General features: G+C 43.3%; 1 protein-coding gene across 9 annotated transcripts in view; it reads right to left on the bottom strand.

Annotated features, from left to right (window-relative positions):
* LIMCH1 (LIM and calponin homology domains 1) overlaps positions 1-19,598 on the bottom strand; it is a 314,049-nt gene that overhangs the window by 102,032 nt on the left and 192,419 nt on the right. For 8 of the 9 annotated variants that reach the window (XM_090035832.1, XM_090035833.1, XM_090035834.1 and 5 more), the window contains exon 4: positions 1,575-1,681. In XM_090035832.1, coding sequence (XP_089891958.1) covers positions 1,575-1,681 — 107 coding nt within the window. Of the gene's footprint in view, positions 1-1,574; positions 1,682-19,598 lie in introns of those variants that run through there. The other variant, XM_090035838.1, reaches the window with a different exon arrangement.

The raw sequence follows: 19,598 nt of genomic DNA, 5'->3' as shown, positions 1-19,598 counted from the left end.
ATTTGTCTGGATAGCACTTGGGTGCTCTCAAGCCTACTAGCTTCTACTGTAAAAAGGAGGTAGAAATGGAGAACTCCTGAAATTTAGAAAACTATGGAAACTATTGTGCTAACATGGATACATCTGAATAAGATTTAGTTAAAATAACCTTTGCAGTTAAGTGAAGCAAAGCAAAGCCCTTCACTCAACTCAACAGCATTTCTTTGTCTATAAAGCAATACGTTTTGAATATTGCATCTGATCAATCCCCAGGCATCAAAGAGTGCTCTAGACAGCTGTGGGCAAAACACCAATTTCATGAAAATGGAAAAACCAGAAACCTTGATCTCCTCTGCTGTAAATGACAGGAAATTCTTGTTTGTTTTTAGTGCTCTCATTGCCCTAGTCTGTCTTGATGGGATGATCTTTGAAAGGAACAACTGCCCAATTGTTATGGAAGCATCCTGGGATTTGAATAACCCAGGCTAAAATTTGTGCTGTCTCAGATTGTGTGGGGAGAGCTTGAACAAGTCACTCACTCACTCTATGCCTCAGTTCTCCATCTGTAATATGGGATTAATATTTTCTAATTTCACAGAGATTTTGTGGATAAACACTGATAGCCAAGGATTAGATGCACTTTATAATAAACAGTGGCCATAAAATTACCACCGTTGATCAAATGTAAATGATTTTCTTAACAATTCAGCAGAATAGCTTTGCCTGCCAAAGTTCTTAGCATCTGTGTGCCACATTACATGCTTCAGGAAAATCTTTCATGTTGTAATGTATTGCTCTGGCTGAGTATTACTTTTCATTCTCATAGTTTACACAAGAAGTCTCATGCCCAAATGAAAAACTTGGTAAGATTATTCTACAATATATTGTTCTCATCAGAAAATGAACTGTCTACACCTTTTTCTGCAGAGACTGTGGAGGCTTCTATCAGTTGTTCAAAATTACTGATCAGTGTCTCATAAAACATCTTGAAAACAGTTTAATTGAAATGGCAAGGCCTTTTTTCAGCCCACACAGCTCACTAATTAAACAGACAAGAAAATGTTATCATTCTAGATTGTTTGTTAACAGTTAGTTTATTTTTGTCTAAAGTAAAATGGGATTTTAAAGCATTCTGTTCAATCTGACAGACAATAAAGAAAAAATTCCCTCTCAGAGGAAGCAGCTAGTTTTGAACAAGATGGTCTAATCTTGACAACACCATGCATTCTGCAAGCTTAGTTCCTATGTTAGCTTTATGTAGATGCTGATATTCATATACCTTTTAGTTCATTTTGTAATGCCTACAATTAAACTGCATATAACCATGGCATTAAGACTGCCTATATATGTGCTCGGGGCAGGTAGGGAGGGGTGTTTCAATTAAAGCCATTCCCAGAGAGCCACTCTAATTAAAACACCTCACATCACCTGCAGGGTCTTACACATATGATGATGAGGCCACGCGGAAGCATTCTAATTAGAATGAGGAACAGACTCAATAAATCGAGTCCGCTCTGATGCGTTCTAATTAGAATGCAATCCAACATGTGTATAGACACTCTAAAGCTTTAAATACAAACTGCTGTTATACTTACTTGACTGTTACTCTATTTGATGCATCTTGAAGATCTCCTGGATCAAAAAGTTGAGATTCTTTAAGACCCAGCTCCTTGCAGCCTCTTAAGAATAAGATGATATTGTCCTGAAATTAGACAAACAAAATTCAACTCTTCTTTAACACAGGAAATTCTCTCAATGAATCAACCCCTGGCACTCTGGCTGACCTAAATGAATGGATAATTCCCAGTGGCTTAACCCACCAAGTCTAGGCATTATAAAAGCATTATAAAAATCTCTCTTTGACATTTCCAGAGGGGAAAAAACCTGCATACTTCATTTAAAAAGAAAAATCTGTAACAAAAAATAGTTCAAGTAGTTCTCTTTTGCAGGAATCAAACAGCAATATATGTCCACACACAAAACTGCTGTTAATTTCCAAATAGGTTGTCAACTGCTTGCAACCCTTTAGCACATTGCATAGTACCTGTCTAATGTTCAGTCTTGAAGCAACCAAGAAGAGAAGGTATGTAACAGTAAATCACTATTTTGTGTATGATATTGATTTACAGCATGCTTGTATGATTTGTATATTGTTAACTGCTCCTTGTTAGTATAATTAGCCCTTTCCTCCTTCCTCAGGTAAACAAAGATTAGGAGGAGAGAGCTAAGCCCTTCTTCTTCAGAGGTGTCAAGGTATAAAACTGCAACAAACAAGGAAAGACACCATAGGATTGGAAGGGACCACCCAGCTCACTGAGTCCATTACTCTGAAACCTTAGATCTCCATGTAATAAATAACAAGTCCAAAAGTGTCCACAAGAACACTCTTTCTAGACATTCTTAGGCATAAACCACAGAGCACTGGACTTTTTCATGACAAACTTAGGACCTTTTTGTACTAAAGAGCTGATCCTCATAAAGAACAATGTGCCCCAGGAGGAGAACAGGAGAGATCAAGGACACTATCACAGGGATGCAAATCATTGGTAGTTAAGTAAAAACTGCACCAATCTAATTAAACCAGTGTTCATTCAGGGATATACACTCTTATGGAGACTTGAGAGGCTCGTTTTATTTTATCTTAAACCAATACATACAAACCTTTTCCAACCAAAATGAAAGTGAGCATACATGGATTAGTACTGATTAAACTAAGCCAGAAATACACCTCTAAAGTCATTGTAGACAAAGGAGCAGCTGTAGCAGAACATCAGGAAAATCCAAAGGGGTTTGAGTGGGTGACTGAAGGTTGGATATGGGGTTAAAGACTGAAAGAATTACTTAATCTAAACCCTCATCTCTTCTGTACATTAAGATGACTTGTCACCCAACTAGCTGGAGGGAAATAGTGAGGCCATAAGGTGTGCCCAATCATTAGAGAAGCATCTTGAATTTCAAAAATAAGCTAAAGGGGAAGAACAGCAAAAATGTATGGGGAGACAGAAGAGGAGACAACTTTTCACCTTGCCCTAAAGCCCTCCTCATCTACTGCTCTGTGAGGGGAAGCAATTATATATTAGAGTTCTCAAAACTGTCATATTTGGTTGCACCTGTGCTTACATTCCTGGGGAAAATCTACAACTAAGCACAAAAACATTTTTATTTTTTTCCAGAGTACAGTGATCAACAAGTTAATTGGCTGAATATTTAGGATGCCAACATGGGTAAACATGAAGCTGGTTTTACCAACTACATTACAAAATCTGGGCTCCAAAATTTAGAGAGGTCCAGGTTTCCCTCCACAACTAATACCTCCCAGGGCAGCCAGGGGTAGAAGGATCAGCACTTGCAGGAAAGAGTCTGACTCTGAGAGACATTCGTGGCATGAAAAGACGCTTGTAAAATTCCAATCTGTTTTGTAATTTCCATTAGTTTTTCCACAGTACTTCTAACTCAAATGTGAATAATACTGTGTCTTGCCTTTTAAACAGTATTGTGCATTTCCAAGTGGTGGGTGGCACAGTGTTCAAATATAATAAAAATGTAACAGCATTTAAAAAAAAAAATCAAACTTTTACAACAATACAGATACTCCTCACTTAATGTTGTTCTGGTTAACATTGTCTTGTTATTACGTCACTGATCTATTAAAGAACAATCTTGTTTAAAGTTGTGCAATGTTCAGTTATAACGTTGTCTGGCCGTCACCTGTTAGTAGGTAAGTATTGTGACGTAATTGGATTCATTTAACATCCTTTCGCTTAAAGTTGCATTTTTCAAGAATGTAACTAGGACATTAAGCAAGGAGTAGCTGTATATAGAACAGATATACTAACTTAATGGGAAACAATGAAAGGGTGAGATACCTTTGGGGATTTTGAACAGTGCCCTCACCTGAAGGTGAGACATTCCAGTCCAACCTATGCCACCAATGACCAACAATGGCTGTTTGGTGGCCGCTGTGAATAGGTTTCTCAGTTCGCTTATTAATGGTTAAGTTTCAACATCACAAAGATCCACCATCAGTTCTACAGCTTGTTTTGTGTATGTCATTGTAGTGGCTGCCCCCCATACAAGTAACATTTGCCTTTAAACAGTATCTAAATGTATATCCTGCTTCGTAGCATTTCCAACTGTATGGACCTCTTTCCTGATTTGGCTCAGCTCTACTCAATGTTACAGCTATTGGTTTTCTTAAATTGAATCTGCTGAAGAACATGAAAGAAAAGAGTCAAGAAATGAAGGTTTTATCTCTGAATTGTAAGAACTTTTAATGACCAAGTCATTTGATTTCTTCACCTTCTGAGAGAGATATTGCTTCCCTATATAACTAGAGGTGCTCCAAAGTGCAGCTTAAAATATAACTATTTTTAAAACATCAAATGAAGATGTTAAATGCATACTCTTTTTAAGTCACAAACACCTGTAGGTTTAACACAGATGGGTACTAAAATGGGGAAAGATGCATTTTCTTTTTTAAATCCTCTTAAGTATAAAAATATCTAGAAGCTAAGTAAAATGTTGCAAACATACGTAGGAGAATTAGAAAATGTATTTTTAACAGTTTCAATATGAACAGCAACGTACAATTAATTTAGTGCATTTGGAGGAGATTGACTAACTGATCATCATTCACAGGAAGGTAAAGTCACAAATGGGGTATTAGCATAGGTTAAAAAACAATCGTTTGATCAGGCTATATGCGCCTATAAAACAACAGTATTTAAATCCTGCTAGTTACTTTTGTTTTCTATTTATGAGACAAAATAGAATCATTTCAATCAAGACAACATCCTCTTGTCATTTGTCTCCTGAAATAAAGAGGAAAAGTAAAGTTAAGGGTTAAGCTTTCTTCATTTGCCAACTCACTGGATGTTAAACTAAGCAGATACTTACTATTTATAAACCTACACAAGTTATAAAAACTGGCAGCTCATTGAAGACAAATATTTCAGAACAGCGACAAACACAGGATACAGATATATGATGCACTGCAAGTAAGAAGCAACAAATCCAACGCATGCCTGACAGAAGTCATTGGGCTTGCTGTTAGTAAACCTATATTGCTTATAAAGATTACACATTCAAGTTGCTGGTGTAAAAGTTGTGCTAGACTGATGCTTAGTTCAGACTGGAAAGGTTCAACCTGTATATGAAACATCACAAGCTTTAACAAGTGAAATTCAACAGTCATATTTCACTTTCATGAGGTAAAAAACAGGCTCTCCACTTAATGTGCTCTGTTATGATAAAATTTTCCCACACACAGTGTGACCAGATGAATTACAAAATCCCTGTTCCTGCAGGAAATGGAAATGCATAGTTCTTTAGAATACGCACCCTGTAAAGTCACTATAGAGTCAAACAGCAGCGGTGCTAACTCACGAGATATTGTACACCCATGTGAATCAAATATTCACAGCAGGCAGGCTCTCGCCATAGTAATTTCTGATTGGATGCAAAGGCCAGCAGCTTGAATTTGGCCCACCTCAGCCCTTTTACTTTTCACAAGTGCAAAACAAAATATTCACCTTGTCCTTACAATAAATACTGCCAGTAAGACCAGCAACTTCATGGAACATGCTTTTGACAAATGTATTGGCAGGCCTGAGGTTATATACGTACGGTAAATCACAAGGTGGTGGGCAATGCACAACAGACACCTACATAATGTCAGGATGCTGTGTCAAGTATAACACCCAACCACCTTCTAAATGATTGGCCATTACTTCCCAGTAAGCACTACTAGGTGTGAAGGTTTTTTCATAGTGGCAAATTACTGTAATTTGGAAATCTATTCTACTCTAGAAATAAAATTTAAAAAATTAAAACCCTGCAAAATGAAAGTCTAGAAATTTTGCAATTCAGGCTGGTCATAGATTTCATAGATTACAGAGTCAGAAGGGACCAAATAGATCATCATGTCCGACCCCCTGCCCCTGGCAGGAAAGAGGACTGAGGTCAGACAACCCTAGCCAAGTGATTGTCAGGCCTCCTCTTCAAGACCTCCAAGTTTGGTGATAGGACCACCTCTCTTGGAAGCCCATTCCAGACTCTGACCACCCTTATTGTAAAAAAATTCTTCCTAATGCCTAACCTAAATCTACTCTCCACTAGTTTGCACCCATTATTCCTAGTTACTCCCTGGGGCGATCTGGTAAACAGTGCATCCCCAATTCCCTGCTGTCCTCCCCTGATAAATTTATAGGCAGCCACAAGGTCACCCCTCAGTTGTCTTTTGTATAGGCTGAAGAGATCCAGATCTCAAACTCTCCTCATAGGGTCTTTCACAGAGACCATTAATCATGCGGGTGGCCCTCCTCTGAACCCTTTCCAGATCCTCCGTGTCCCTCTAGAAGTGCAGCACCCAAAACTGGACACAGTACTCCAACTGCGGCCTGACCAATGCCACATAGAGGGGAAGCATCACCTCCCTCAATCTGTTGGTCATGCATCTGCTAATACACGACAAGGTCCAATTGGCTTTGTTGATGGCCTCGTTACACAGATGGTCCATGTTCATCTTGGAGTCAACTATGACTCCAAGATGTCTCTGAGCTGCTGGGGAGGACATTCCCCAACCTGTAGGTGTGCTGGTGATTCCTCCTTCCTAGGTGGAGTACCTTACATTTATCTTTGTTGAATTACATCCTATTATGTTCCACCCATTGGTCTAATCTGTCCAGGTCATCCTGTAACTGCTCCCTGCCCTCTGGTGCATTAACTTTGCCCCATAATTTGGTATCATCTGCGAACTTGGAGAGGGTGCTCAACACACCCGCATCCAAATCACTGATGAAGATATTAAATAATACCAGCCCAAGGACTGAACCCTGAGGGACCCCACTGCCCACCTTCTTCCAGGCTGAAAATGACCCGTCAACCACCACTCTCTGGGTGGGGTCCCTAAGCCAGTTAGCCACCCACCTGACTGTGTAGGCATCCATTCCACAGCCTGTTAGCTTCCCTATGAGAATAGGATGTGAAACTATGTCCAAGGCCTTCCTAAAATCCAGGTAGATGACATCAGCCCCCGCTCCTGTCAAGGCAGTGTGTGACCTGGTCATAAGAGACTATAAGGTTCGTCAGGCAGGGTCTACTTGCGACGAAACCATCCTGGTTTCCTTTCAGCACCGTTCCCCCTGCTGGGCTTTCACAAATACACTCTTTGATGATTTTTTCCCAGGGATAGAGTATTTTCCCAGGGACAGAGGTAAGACTGACTGGCCTAAGTTACCCAGCTCCTCCCTTCTCCCTTCCTTAAAAATGGGAACCACATTAGCCTTTTTCCAGTCCTCAGGGACCTCGCCAGAGCACCATGAGAGCTCAAACAGCTGTACCAGCAGCTCAGCAATGACACTGGCCAATTCCTTCAGCACCTGTGGATGGAGGTTATCCGAGCTTGCTGACTTGTACCCATCCAGCCCTTCCAAATGCTCTTTAACTAAGTCAGCACTAACCTTTGGCAGTCTGGTGCTTTTTGGACATCTGTCTATGCTCAAGGTAGGGGAATTGTCTTGGTCAATATTAAGGAATGCTGAAGCAAAGAACTCATTAAAGAGCTCTGCCTTTTTGTCTGCATCAACCACCAACTGACCTGATTTGTCCTATGCAGGGGCCCTATGCTACAAGATATTTCATGCTGATGAAATCCATACATTTCATTCCAACATAGGATTTTTCTTTCTTTTTTTTATTAGGCACATACAACAGGAAGGAATTTTCTGGTCCATCAAAGCTAGCCCTCAGCATCCACAAGCAATCATTCATCCAAAAAGATCCAGAAGAACAAACAACTCTAACCCGTCTCACACGCCATAGTCACAAAACACCCAAGGCACCTGTAGGTAACTTTTTTTTTTTTTTTATGGCACAATTTCAGCAGGTAAGCCAATAGTTAAGCAAGATGACAGAAGCCACTCTTTGAAGACCATGAATACTAATGTTCTAAAAAGTCAGCGATTGTTTCATCACTGAACATCCCAGAATATAATCCTACATACAAGTGGACATAAAAGGAATTAATACTGGGGAAGACCTATACCAGCAAGAGAGACAAAGTAGCCCTCAGTGCAGGATTCTGTAATGTAACATGAACAAGCTGAAAGGCCATTTTGAATAGTAAACTGAAATGTTCTGTTAAGGTCAAAATGTCATGTTTCTACACTACTGAAAGGCTTCCCAATTCTTGTGTTAAAAATTAGTTTTAGTAAAGGCAGCATTTCCACAAGAAGTTTCACTTTCCATGACCCAGTCAGTACCTTTCAACAGAAAAATATTCTATCAGGAAATCTGCACATAAATGTGGGTTTACTAGGATTTAGGAGCTTTGAGGTGATTTCACAGCTAGAAGGGAAACAACCGCTTCCAGTTCCAGATCTCTGGTACTCTGGATCACTGCCCAGTCTGGTTCTGCTACAAAATATTTATTAAAACAACAAATGAGTTTAATAGAACAAAAAAAGAGAGCAAAGAGATACAGGACTAGTGAAGGTAGGAGGTAAAAAATTTACTAGTAGATCAGTTTGGTCTAGTTCTTACCTCTCCTCCTACAACAGGATTCTTTAGCTGAAAGATTTATAGCCCTATCTGCAGCAAGAGGCAATGGAGTTAAACAACTACCATGCACAGACAATACAAGGCAATACCAAGCTCTGCCCATTGCCAGGCAGTAACTTAGAAAGCAGACAAGAAGTAAAAAATTTAATACACACATAGTGGAAAAGGCAAATAAAAGGGTAGAAAAAATAGAAGGGAGAGCAGCAGAAAAAGTACAGACAACTGCCAACAGTTTCTGCCAACAGGCTGCCAGTAGGCTCTCGTCTTATACAAGTTTTCACAATAACAGGGAGATACAGGAAGGAATAGGATAATAAAGGAAGAATCTCTTCATGGAGACACCTCACAGAATCTCATAGAAACTACTCAGTTGATCGAATAACAGATATCACATCTACCCAAAGAACCCTGCCCGTCATAGAATCTCCTAACTTTGGAACCAAAGTATAACCCTGGAAAATGAGAGCTGTAGTAACTGGATCAGAATTCAGAAAGGATGAGAAGGGAGCCTCCTAGTAAAAATTGGTCAAAAGAAGACATGTCTGACTTCTCTCCCAACCATAATACTTGGTCCAATAAAAGACAACACAAAAATATCCCTTACCTCTTGTACATTTCCTGGACCACCACAGCTACATCAACATGCCAACCCTGGTCAAAAGAACGTGAAATTGCATGACCTTAAAGGGTACAAACTCAGGGAGGCAAAGAGAAGGGAAGGGCTTGAAGGAAAATCAGGAGTTGTCCACAACACCTGCAGATAGGACATTTCAATATCATTGCCTTCATGTGCCCAGCAGAAGAGACAATAAAATAATAAAAGCACGTAGGCAGAAAGCAAGGAAGACGTTTCTTTCTCAATAGCTCAATGTGGGGAGAGGAAATAAAAACAAAAAACAATGCAGCAAAGAAAATCCATCAGCCACTTTAAAAAAAAAAAAAGAAAGAAGAGAAAATAGAAAAAGGCAGGGAAGAAAAACGGATGTTAGGGTACTCTGCAAATTCAATATACAAAAAGACAAATAAAAACCCTCAAGTATTTAGAGAGACTCCAAATCAAACTAATGAGGAATATTTCATACAGCCAGTAGACATTCAGCCCAGAATCTCAAAAGACACTTAAGAAACAGATTCTCATTTATTTGGCCAACTCTTATAGATATTCGAGGGAGTCAGGGGCCTAAAAACTGATGAAGATTAGCTACTTAATTGAGGGGAAGGGAGAGACTGGGAATCTTTTACTCTCAATAGGCCTTTGTACATACCATAAAATTGGCATTTAAAGTGGCTTAAGTGGCCTTCTGCACTGCTTTAATGGCATTGCTGTTTGTACTGAGTGACATATTCTGCTTTAAATGACTTCATAATGCAACAAGATAAAACACCTCCAAGGTATTTTTATTTTCTACCTAACAAAGTGCAACAGTGCACAGGGCGCTGGAATCCAAAGTGGTCAGGGCTTGGTGGACTTTCAGCACCCCGTGCACCACCAGCACACTCAGTCACCCGCCTGCCACCTTGCTGCTCTGCCCCAGGGGCAAGCCAGCCATTCCCAGGCATCTCAAACAGTGGGAAGGCAGTGGGTATGGTGCAGGGGTGCTGGAGCCTACCTGCCTCTCCTGCAGCAGCGGTGGCAGGTAAGCTGCCACTGGATCGCACAGCTCAGGCTGCAGGGGACCCCAGTGCTTTCCTCTACAAAGGCAAGGTCCACCAGGCAGCACCCATCCACTGGCATCCAGCATGGGCGCCACAGCTGCGGAGGGACCACTGGGCCCCACGCAGCTCAGGAGCTGGGGAGGATGAAGGGAAGCAGTGAGGAGCCTGATCTTTTTTTGTTTTGTTTTTTTCTCCCCGAAGCCTGCCTGCTTGCCCGAGCTGTGCGAGGGCCCGGTGCTTCTCTCCATGAATGCAAAGGGGCCGTGCATCCCTCTGCGGCTGCAGTGCCCCCTCAGGGACTGCCCAGGCTGGGTGCCACCGGGAGGACACCACTGCAGAGGGAAGCACTGGGCTCCTACACAGCTCAGGGACCACTGAGCCTGCTGGCATCTCACCCCCTCCACCCTCCCCCACCACCGGAGGGGCAGGTAAGGATCAGGCCCCCACCCTTGTGTACGTCACAGGGGTTTATTTTGGTTTAATTTTCCTAAGTTGAACCGGTGGGTTTTTAAAAACCCACCACTTCATTTTAGAGAGAACTAAACTGAATTAAATCCCCATGGCATGTACAAGCACCCATTACTAATATAAAGGCTATAAGAGGGTTGCACCTGAAGAATAAGGAGAATCAGATAGGTATATGCTGGAAACCATCCTAACAAACAGAACGCGAGATCTGGAAACCAGGGGTGTCGGTTAGTAAGATATTGTGAAAATGGCTTGGTCTCAGCTCAAATACTTTGATAACACATGGGTACATCAGGAACACAGATACTCAGAAGCCTATTTCTCTTGACTCCTGTGGCAGCCAGCACAAGATGTCACTGCTAGCCCCAAACATACTGTTATATAGTAAAAACCCATTTACACTGCATTAATTATTAAAGTGCTGTGATTTAAAACATATTCATATTTTCTTCCTCCCCTCCCATGAAAAACAAAACTAGAAAAGAGATCCACACAACTTATTACATAAAACACAAGACTAATACCAAGCACTTTTCTTCATAAGAATATTTACTCTCCAAATATCTAAAAGGCACTCATTGTTCAAAAATACAACCTTGCAATCCTGTAAGAAAAACACAGCACAATACAGTCCTCAGTCTATTAACAAATTAGGCTTACCACTTCACCAACTTCTAAAGGACAGGCACAATATAGTACTGACTGATCTGCTTTTTAAGCACCTAACCTACAGCAAAGTTTGTGCAAATATTATAACCATATTTTTATTTCCCTAGCACACTACTATTAGTAAATTTAGTAATGCTTAAAAACTGCAAATCAGACTTTCGCTCCTACGTTTTAGGCACTGTACAAACACAATGAAATACAATCCGGAGGAACTTGTGTCTGTTCCAGATGCACAGGTGAAGGAGATCATGGAGAGAAGTAAAGCACTTACAAGAGCTAGATGGATGGGAGGAACATGGGAAGCAAATAGCTGGCCAGCAAGAAGGGAAAAGATGTTCAGAATGACAGATAAAAAGCAGCTCTTTATTAGGGCTGTGCAAAGCTTCAGTAGCTGATCTGATCAGGAGGGAATTCGGCCCGATTAGGCGGTCAAATCTCTGAATCCGAATTGGGAGACCTGTTAGAAGCTTCCAAATCGATTCAGAAAGATTCAGAGATTCGGCAGGCTCACAGCCAACAGCAAACTGAGAAGAGGGAGGGAGATGGGATGATATTCCATATATGGAAAAGACAGAGGGTGGAGAAAGACTGTTCTGATATTGACATCCGTAGCTGGCCAGTGACTGTGATCTTCCTGAGTTGCCTTCCAATTACAGTGCTCTGGGGGAGGGATGTAGAAACAACATATAAAGTTGTGTTTGAAGTGATCTGTGCCTTTTGTGAGCTGTCTCTCTCCTGGAGCAGCAGCGTCTGAAAGGCTCTGGCTTGTTATCTAGTCTCTCTTCTTGTAAGCTGAATCCGATCCTTTCCTACAATCTCTATTGTTATCCTTATCCAATCCTTTCAACTTATTCTTCCCCCAAAATCCTCTTATTTGTTCTTGTTAGTCTGTCTTGATCAGGGGTGGGTAAAATATGGCCTGTAGGCTGGATCCTGGGGGGGCCGCAGCTGCTGTCATCTGAAGCAGCCCCGATGGGCGAACCTGGAGCCAGCACGGAGCCCAGGCTGGGTGTGGGGCCAGGTTACAAGCTGGTGCTGAGCATGGGGAAAAGTGGCCTTTCACTCACTCTGTGGCCAGCACCCTGTGCTGTAGCCAGCACCCTGTGCTGTAGCCACTTGCAGCCTGTGTGGGGCTGCCTGTGCCTGCTCCAGGCAGCCCCGCATGGGCTGCAAGCACCTGCAGCAGGGAGCGCCGGCCACAGGGCAGGGACACTTTTCCCCACACTCAGCACCAGCTTCTTCCCTGCCGGTGAGCAGGGGGTCAGGGCTGTGCGCTGTCCCCTGCCTGTACCATGGGGCTGGAGGGCACTGGGAGTGAGCAGGAGCACGGGGCCTGCACCTGTGTCCCGGGGCCAGTGCCGGTGGGGCCCAGAGCAGGGTGGCAGGAGCATGGGGTCCCAGCCGGCAGGGGCTCTGCTCCCCCCTCTCCTTTGCTGGTACAGCCCAGCCCAGCTCCACAGACCCCTACCAGCCTGTGCCCAGCTTTGGGCCCCACTGGTGCTGGTCCTAGGACATTGGTCCTAAGACATTGGGACACTGGTCCCAAGATGGTGATCGGGGGAGGGCTGCTTACCCAGTTTTGGCAGGCTGTCAAGGGGTGGGGCTACCCATGCAGCCCTTGACAGCCTGCCAAAACTGAGTAAGCAGCCCTCCACCCAAAATAATTGCCCACCCCGGTCTTGATTCTTCCCCCCCCACAAAAAGAAATCTGTGTTTTTCTTGACAGCGTCTCATCACTGTGCAGGAAAGCACAACATATATTATGCACGCACACATTTTGCAGAACACCAAATATTCTAAAGCATGCTGGAAAGGCAGGTGCTGGCAGGGGAGAGATAAGAGGCAGAGGAGAGCTGCAAGTTCCCACCACCCCAAACATAGATGCACCCTCTTTCCTGGCAGCAATGAGTCTTCTGCTGCTAGTAGGAGCAAGGAGGTGGTAGCAGTGCCTGCACCTGCACCACTAACCAGCAGCAGCATGACATTCTCCACCACAATTTCAGGTCCCAGCATAAGCCTTCCAGTGCCAGAGGAGGAGCTGGATCTAGAAGCAGAGGAGCTGAGGGCCGTAGCAAAGGAAAATCTGGTGAAGGAGGAGGAATCTGAGTTTGTGCTCCCCACACCTTGCAAAGTTCCTCTAGAGGCAGGTCTCCTTCTCTAGAAAGCACTTTGGGGGAGGTTGTGGGGCAGGTGACTCAGCTCCTCCTGTTGTTGCGTCTCTGCCTGGTGAGGAGGGGGATAAGACAGGATCCCCACCCTCAACCCAGAAACAGGTGGGTAGTGTAGTGTGGGATCATTTTGAGTTCGCAAATGATCCCAGGTATGCTTTCTGCCAGCACTGTGTAGAAGTAATTGGCTTACTTGACTAGAAAAGCAGACAAAGACCAGATGTGCTGATACTGCTTAATTCAAATGTTCTGAGATAAGGAATCCGCATTCCTGCATTCCTTGGGCTATCTTGATATCTTGCTCTGTGGATTCCTGCATGCCTTGGGATAGCCCTATGCATAGATAATTGTTTAAGTAAACTTTCTAAGTTTCTGTGTAATTTACTATTATTTTGTTTCTCCAAGGTGTATTTTTTATCTCTTTCTCTGTCTTTAGTATAAATACGCTTGTAAACTTAGAGAGTCTGAGAAATCCTTTGAAACAGAGAGGTGGGTGATTCCCCTTGCTGTATGGAATTCTCCCTGTGATCACAGTATAGCCTTAAATAAAGAAAAGCTGGCTCTGTCAGTTCTGAGTCAACCACAATGCGAAGTTTGATTTCTTCCACAACTGCCAAAGGCAGATCAGCCAGGACAAGGGCATGAAACACTTTGCCACAATGGCAATGCTGCTGCATCTCAAGAGGCAGCACCCCCTTGCCCTTGTTCCTCCTCAGTCTGGCACCAATGGAAGCATGCCCAAAAAGAAGTCCCCCTCTTGCTCCAAAGCCCCCATCTCCAATAAGCAGAGGCATCAAAAAATGGCTGGATCTGTTGCAATCCAGTATAGTCCACGCGGTGGAGGGCACGTGCGACCTGAGGATGAAGAGGAGTGTCTGCAGCAGCAAAACCCTCGATCACTGGACAGAGATGGTGGTGAACAGAGTCAGGGAGCTAGAAGGGGGGGGACATGGAAGACAGGGGGACATGGAAGAGGGGAGGATCCACTTTCCCATGCCAGCACTCCAACCACAAGCCAATCTTCTCCACCACAGCCCCTGCCAATGTGGGCCAAGGACATGGCTTCAATGTTGGGGTCCAGAATCACCAGACCCCACCATCAGGCAAGTAGCACGGAGGCCTTGGTGGCTGCCTATTTCACCAAGGACATGGAGCCGCTGCACTGCGACCCCTTGGCCTATTGAGCAACTCACAGCTAGGTGTTAGCAGGATGTGGCCACGATTGCCCAGGAACACCTGTCCTGTCTACCGACCAGTGTTCCAAGCAAGAGGATGTTCAGCATTGCTGGTGACATTGTGACATCCACCTCCTTGGATCCTGGTTTGATGGAGCAGCTGGTGTTCCTGAAGGTGAACCTCCCACAGCTGGGATTCCCCAAGCTCCAAATGCAGATGGAGTGAGTGCCACACTCCTCACTCTGTACCTATTTGCTTTTTTTTTTTTTTATTTGCTTTCAGAATCTTGAGGTGCACTTTCACCGAAACCCCTGCACTGCTCTGGCAGGCCTCTAGCCTGCATGAAGGGCTACCATCCCTGCTGCATTCATCCTGCTCTGCCTTAACACACAAGTGATGAGTTTTACTTTCAACAGTTTGAGGTGTTCTTTCACAGAAACCTATGCATCTATCTCCTTGAAATTTGGCAGGCATCATGCCCTCAGAAGCAGTTACCACCCCTCCTGTTTTTATCCAAATCTGCATAAAAATGACAAAGTTCTAGACATTTTAGTGATTTTCCACTATAGTCTATAGCCAAATCTCCAAATTGACTGAATCAAATCGAAACAGTGATTCGAATCACTGAATTGAATCACTGTCCCCCCGAATCGACCGAATCTGAATTGAATACTTGTTGCTTCATAAAGGCCTACCCTTTATGACATTATCAATGTTTAAATATGTCCTGCTATTGTGGCTTGCTGCCTGAGCTCACAACTGAGGCAGTAAAAGCTGGGGAGATATAAGTAAGGATCAGGTCCATCCCAAATGGTATCCTCCCATCCTAGTTGCTAGCTCTCGACATGGGCTTGGATAAAATGTCAGTCAAGTCCTCCTTCCTCTCTAAGGTTAATTAGCAAATTAGTGCCCCTTCACATTTTCTTAACATAAACTTCAACAGGTTTCTGGCTCCAGTGCAAGTCCTTATATCCCAGGAATACTCTGTAGCATGTGCATAGAGTCCTTATCCTTGAAGGCATCTGACAAGTGCAAGGTGATGCACCTGGGGAGAAACAACCGGCACTATACCTACAGGTTGGGGAACTCCCCTCTTGTCAGCACAGAGGCAGAAAAGGATCTTGGAGTCATAACTGACTCCAAGATGAACATGGGCTGGCAGTGTGGGGAGGCAGTCAGGAAGGCCAACCACACCTTGTCATGCATCCACAGATGCATCTTGAGCAGGTCCAAAGAGGTGATCCTCCCCCTCTGTGCGACACTGGTCAGGCTGCAGCTGGAGTACTGCGTCCAGTTCTGGGCGCCGCACTTCAAGAGGGATGTGGACAACATGGAGAGGTCCAGAGGAGGGCCACTCACATGATCGGGGGACAGCAGGGCAGGCCCCATGAGGAGAGGCTACAGGACCTAAACCTGTTCAGCCTCTACAAGAGAAGAGGGGGGATCTAGTGGCCTGTTATAAACTAGTCAGGGGGGATCAGCAGGCATTGGGGGAGTCACTATTCCCCCGTGCACTGCCAGAAGTGACCAGGAATAACGGTCACAAGCTGGCAGAGGGCAGGTTTAGGCTAGATATCAGGAAACGCTACTTCACGGTCAGGGCGCCTAGGATCTGGAACCAACTTCCAAGAGAAGTGGTGCTGGCTCCTACCCTGGGGGTTTTTAAGAGGAAGTTGGATGAACATCTTGCTGGGGTCATTTGACCCCAGTATTATTTCCTGCCATGGCGGGGGGTCAGACTAGATGATCTACTCAGGTCCCTTCCAACCCTAGAAACTATGAAACTATTTAAGCACACTGGCTTAGTTGACTGTCAACTAATTTTTCTTCCTATTTGCTATAACTTGGCACATCAAGAACAGACTGTATTGCTTACAGATAGAAAGACAATGTTTTGGGGGAGGGGCTGCTCCCTTGGCCATGTATTTTCAGCCACTGTATTGTCTTGGAGGTGCCTGAAATGAGTACCATATGCCCAATGCTATCTGAACTTAGAAAAGGGGTGCCTTACTACTGCTACAGCCACTCAAGCCTTGGAGACTGAGAAGCAGCCATGCAGCCTTAGAAGAAACTAAGATTCCATTTAGAAATCTCCATGCCCATCCTGTACCGCTTCTGGAAGTAACTGGAAGCGAAACTTGCTCCTTGACTGTCTGATGAATTGGGCCTTAATTTTCTGACTTTTCTTGCCTCTTTTAATCCTTGGACAAGATGAAGAGAAGGCAAAAAAAAGGGGTCATGTTAGTGGAGAAGATGACTGAGGAAAGACTGCATAATGAAGACCTAATCCAAATGAGAGTTCACCCTATGCATCTCAGCTCAAGTACACCAAATATATGCGGAGGAAGAAGACATAGACTGAAATAGGTGAAGCTTTGTTCTTAAGGCTGCCTGTATATGGCATTTTGCCCCTTGAGCAGAGAGGTAGTTAGCCATGTTAGTCTGACGTCAGCAGAAGACAGCACCTGATGAACTCAACTGTTGCTTATGAAAGCTAATGCATCTCTATTTTTGTTAGTGGACAAGGTACAACTACTCTACCCTCCATTTTGAACCTTTCTTTCTTTGAAGGGAATGAGGCCATGACAATGCTATGAAACTGGGTGGAAATTTCTGACAAGCAGGAGAACTGAAATTTACATCACATTGTACTGTCACTAACACAAATTCAACTCAGAATCTGGGTTCTGCACCACAGGTTTTAGTCCTTTTTATCAATTGCTATGGCAATGCTTTATTTCTTTTATCTGAAGAAAATGCTGCAGAGAAAAAATGACCCTTTTATGTCTATTCCTTTAAAATACTGGATCATAGGATTTGCGTGTTGTGATCTTCAACTGGGACTTCAAGACACCCTCAAAAATTCGTTGTCACTCTTCAGGTGTTGTAGAATAGCACTGCCTCCAGACTTTGTGCACTTACGTTGTTTTGAAGGAAACTAGCCCTTCACTCCCAAAACCACTTAATGCACAGCTACTGCATGACTAGAACTGTTTCCCTCCTCACCCCCCACCTTTGACCTTTACAGCAAGAAAAGAAATGTAATAAGAATACTACAGTTAAAAATGAATGCTACTGTAAAAGTTTACTTTGGTTTTTTTTATAATAACTGGGAGACCACACAGTGTGAAAAAATATAAATATAGCACAAATGCCCACTTCAAGCAGTCTCAAAGGCAGCAATCCAGCATCAACTGTTTAAGACAAAGAAAAAAATATTTTAACTTGGATTTAGAGTTATCATTCACAGTAAAAGCTAGTAGATATTATTTAATCTAAACATCTTCTTAAATCAGGGACTGCTGAGTAGAAGGACCACCAGGAAACATCTGATTTATGTATTTAACATTCAGGTTTAGAACAGTTTTGAGAAGATCCATTAACGTACGTAAATCCAGCTGCAAATGAAAGAAGTAATAGTAGTGCATGTAATAGTAATAATTTAATATCTGATATCTGTCCTCTTATATCAGTGAAAATTATACCCCTGGAATGAATCAAAGAGAAAAAACTGTAAAAAAAATTAAGCTTCAAACATAAAACACTCTTTAATGCATTAAAGATAGCACCAACTACATACACAAATTAATATATACTGTATTCACTCAATTCTAAGACAAGGGTATCCCCTTCATTTAACGTGGGGAAGGCCCCTCATCTAAGAAACAAGTATGAGAGCAATAGCGGGGGGAGGCAGAGGGGGAAAGGGAGTCTGAAGCTATGTGGGGAGAGAGAAGGCAGGCAAGAGGGCAAGCACAAGTAAAGAGCAAGCTGCTTGGTCTCCCCATACTATCTGGTCCCCAAATGCCTGCCTCCATGCAGCAGTGGGGGGAAGGGGAAGTTTAATTAAACATGGCCCACCAATAAATTAGATTCTATACATGGAAAATTATAAAACATTTACAAAGTTTCCATATATAGGATCTAATTATTGGGGGATCATCTTAAATTCAGGGTCATCTTAGATTCAAGTAATTATGGTATTTAAGTTTCCATGCTTCTCTTGGTTTAAATATGCATTGTACTATAACATAATGCAGTGGTTCATCTGTGTGTGTGTGTGTGCGCGCGTGTGTGCGCGTGTGCGTGTGCGCGCGCGCAGGGGCAGATTCAGGGCATGAGGGGGACAATGGCGCTGTTACACCCCTCTGACTGCTGGTCCATCCAAAGTTTAAAACCAACTGCCTGGCAGGGGCAGCAGCAGTACTAGTCAGGTAGCAGTGAGGAAGTCACTTGATTTCATGGCTTGTTGTAATCTACCTGACTGCTTCCAAACTCTTTATTCCCACTCTCCTTTTTTAATGGTCTTGATGTTCCACAAATCAAGCCATCGTTTCTTCTGCAGTTCTCTCTGATAGCTGCTCCTGGGAATGTAGCCCAAATTTCACGGTCTTGCAGACTGTTTTTAACTGGGGGGGGCATTTGTTCACCAAGGCCCCCCAGTGGATGACAAGAAATATTGGCACAAGCTGATTGAGGATCGCTTCAGGCTAGACGGAAAAACTTCTTTACAAGTGGAGTACTGAGGGTTTGGAACAAGCTACCCCCAGAAGTGGTACAGTCACCCACCCTGGCTATCTCCAAAAAGCATCTTGACACCCAACTTGCTGGGATCATCTGATCCCAGCAGTATTTCCTGCCCATGTGCAGGGGGCCTAGGCCCGATGATCTGTAAGGTCCCCTCCAGCCCCTAACAGCTATGAAACTATAACTCTAACTGAAAACATTAATTCAGGTATGGAAACATTAACTTAGGTGAGCATTTACTCAGATGTGGAAATAACTTTCAGTAAAGCACTGGATGTACTGCCAAGATGCTCAAGAAGCCTCTTGAATTATGTTTTATGAATCTGAAAAACATTTAATTCTAATGACTATGGGAATAATGAAACATTTTCTAATTATTTTTGTCTGGTTTGCTGT

The sequence above is a fragment of the Crocodylus siamensis genome, chromosome 2 (assembly GCF_052110815.1).
Source record: "Crocodylus siamensis isolate JL-2025a chromosome 2, ASM5211081v1, whole genome shotgun sequence".
Classification (NCBI taxonomy): domain Eukaryota; kingdom Metazoa; phylum Chordata; order Crocodylia; family Crocodylidae; genus Crocodylus; species Crocodylus siamensis.
This window is presented reverse-complemented; position numbering and strand designations above follow the sequence as displayed.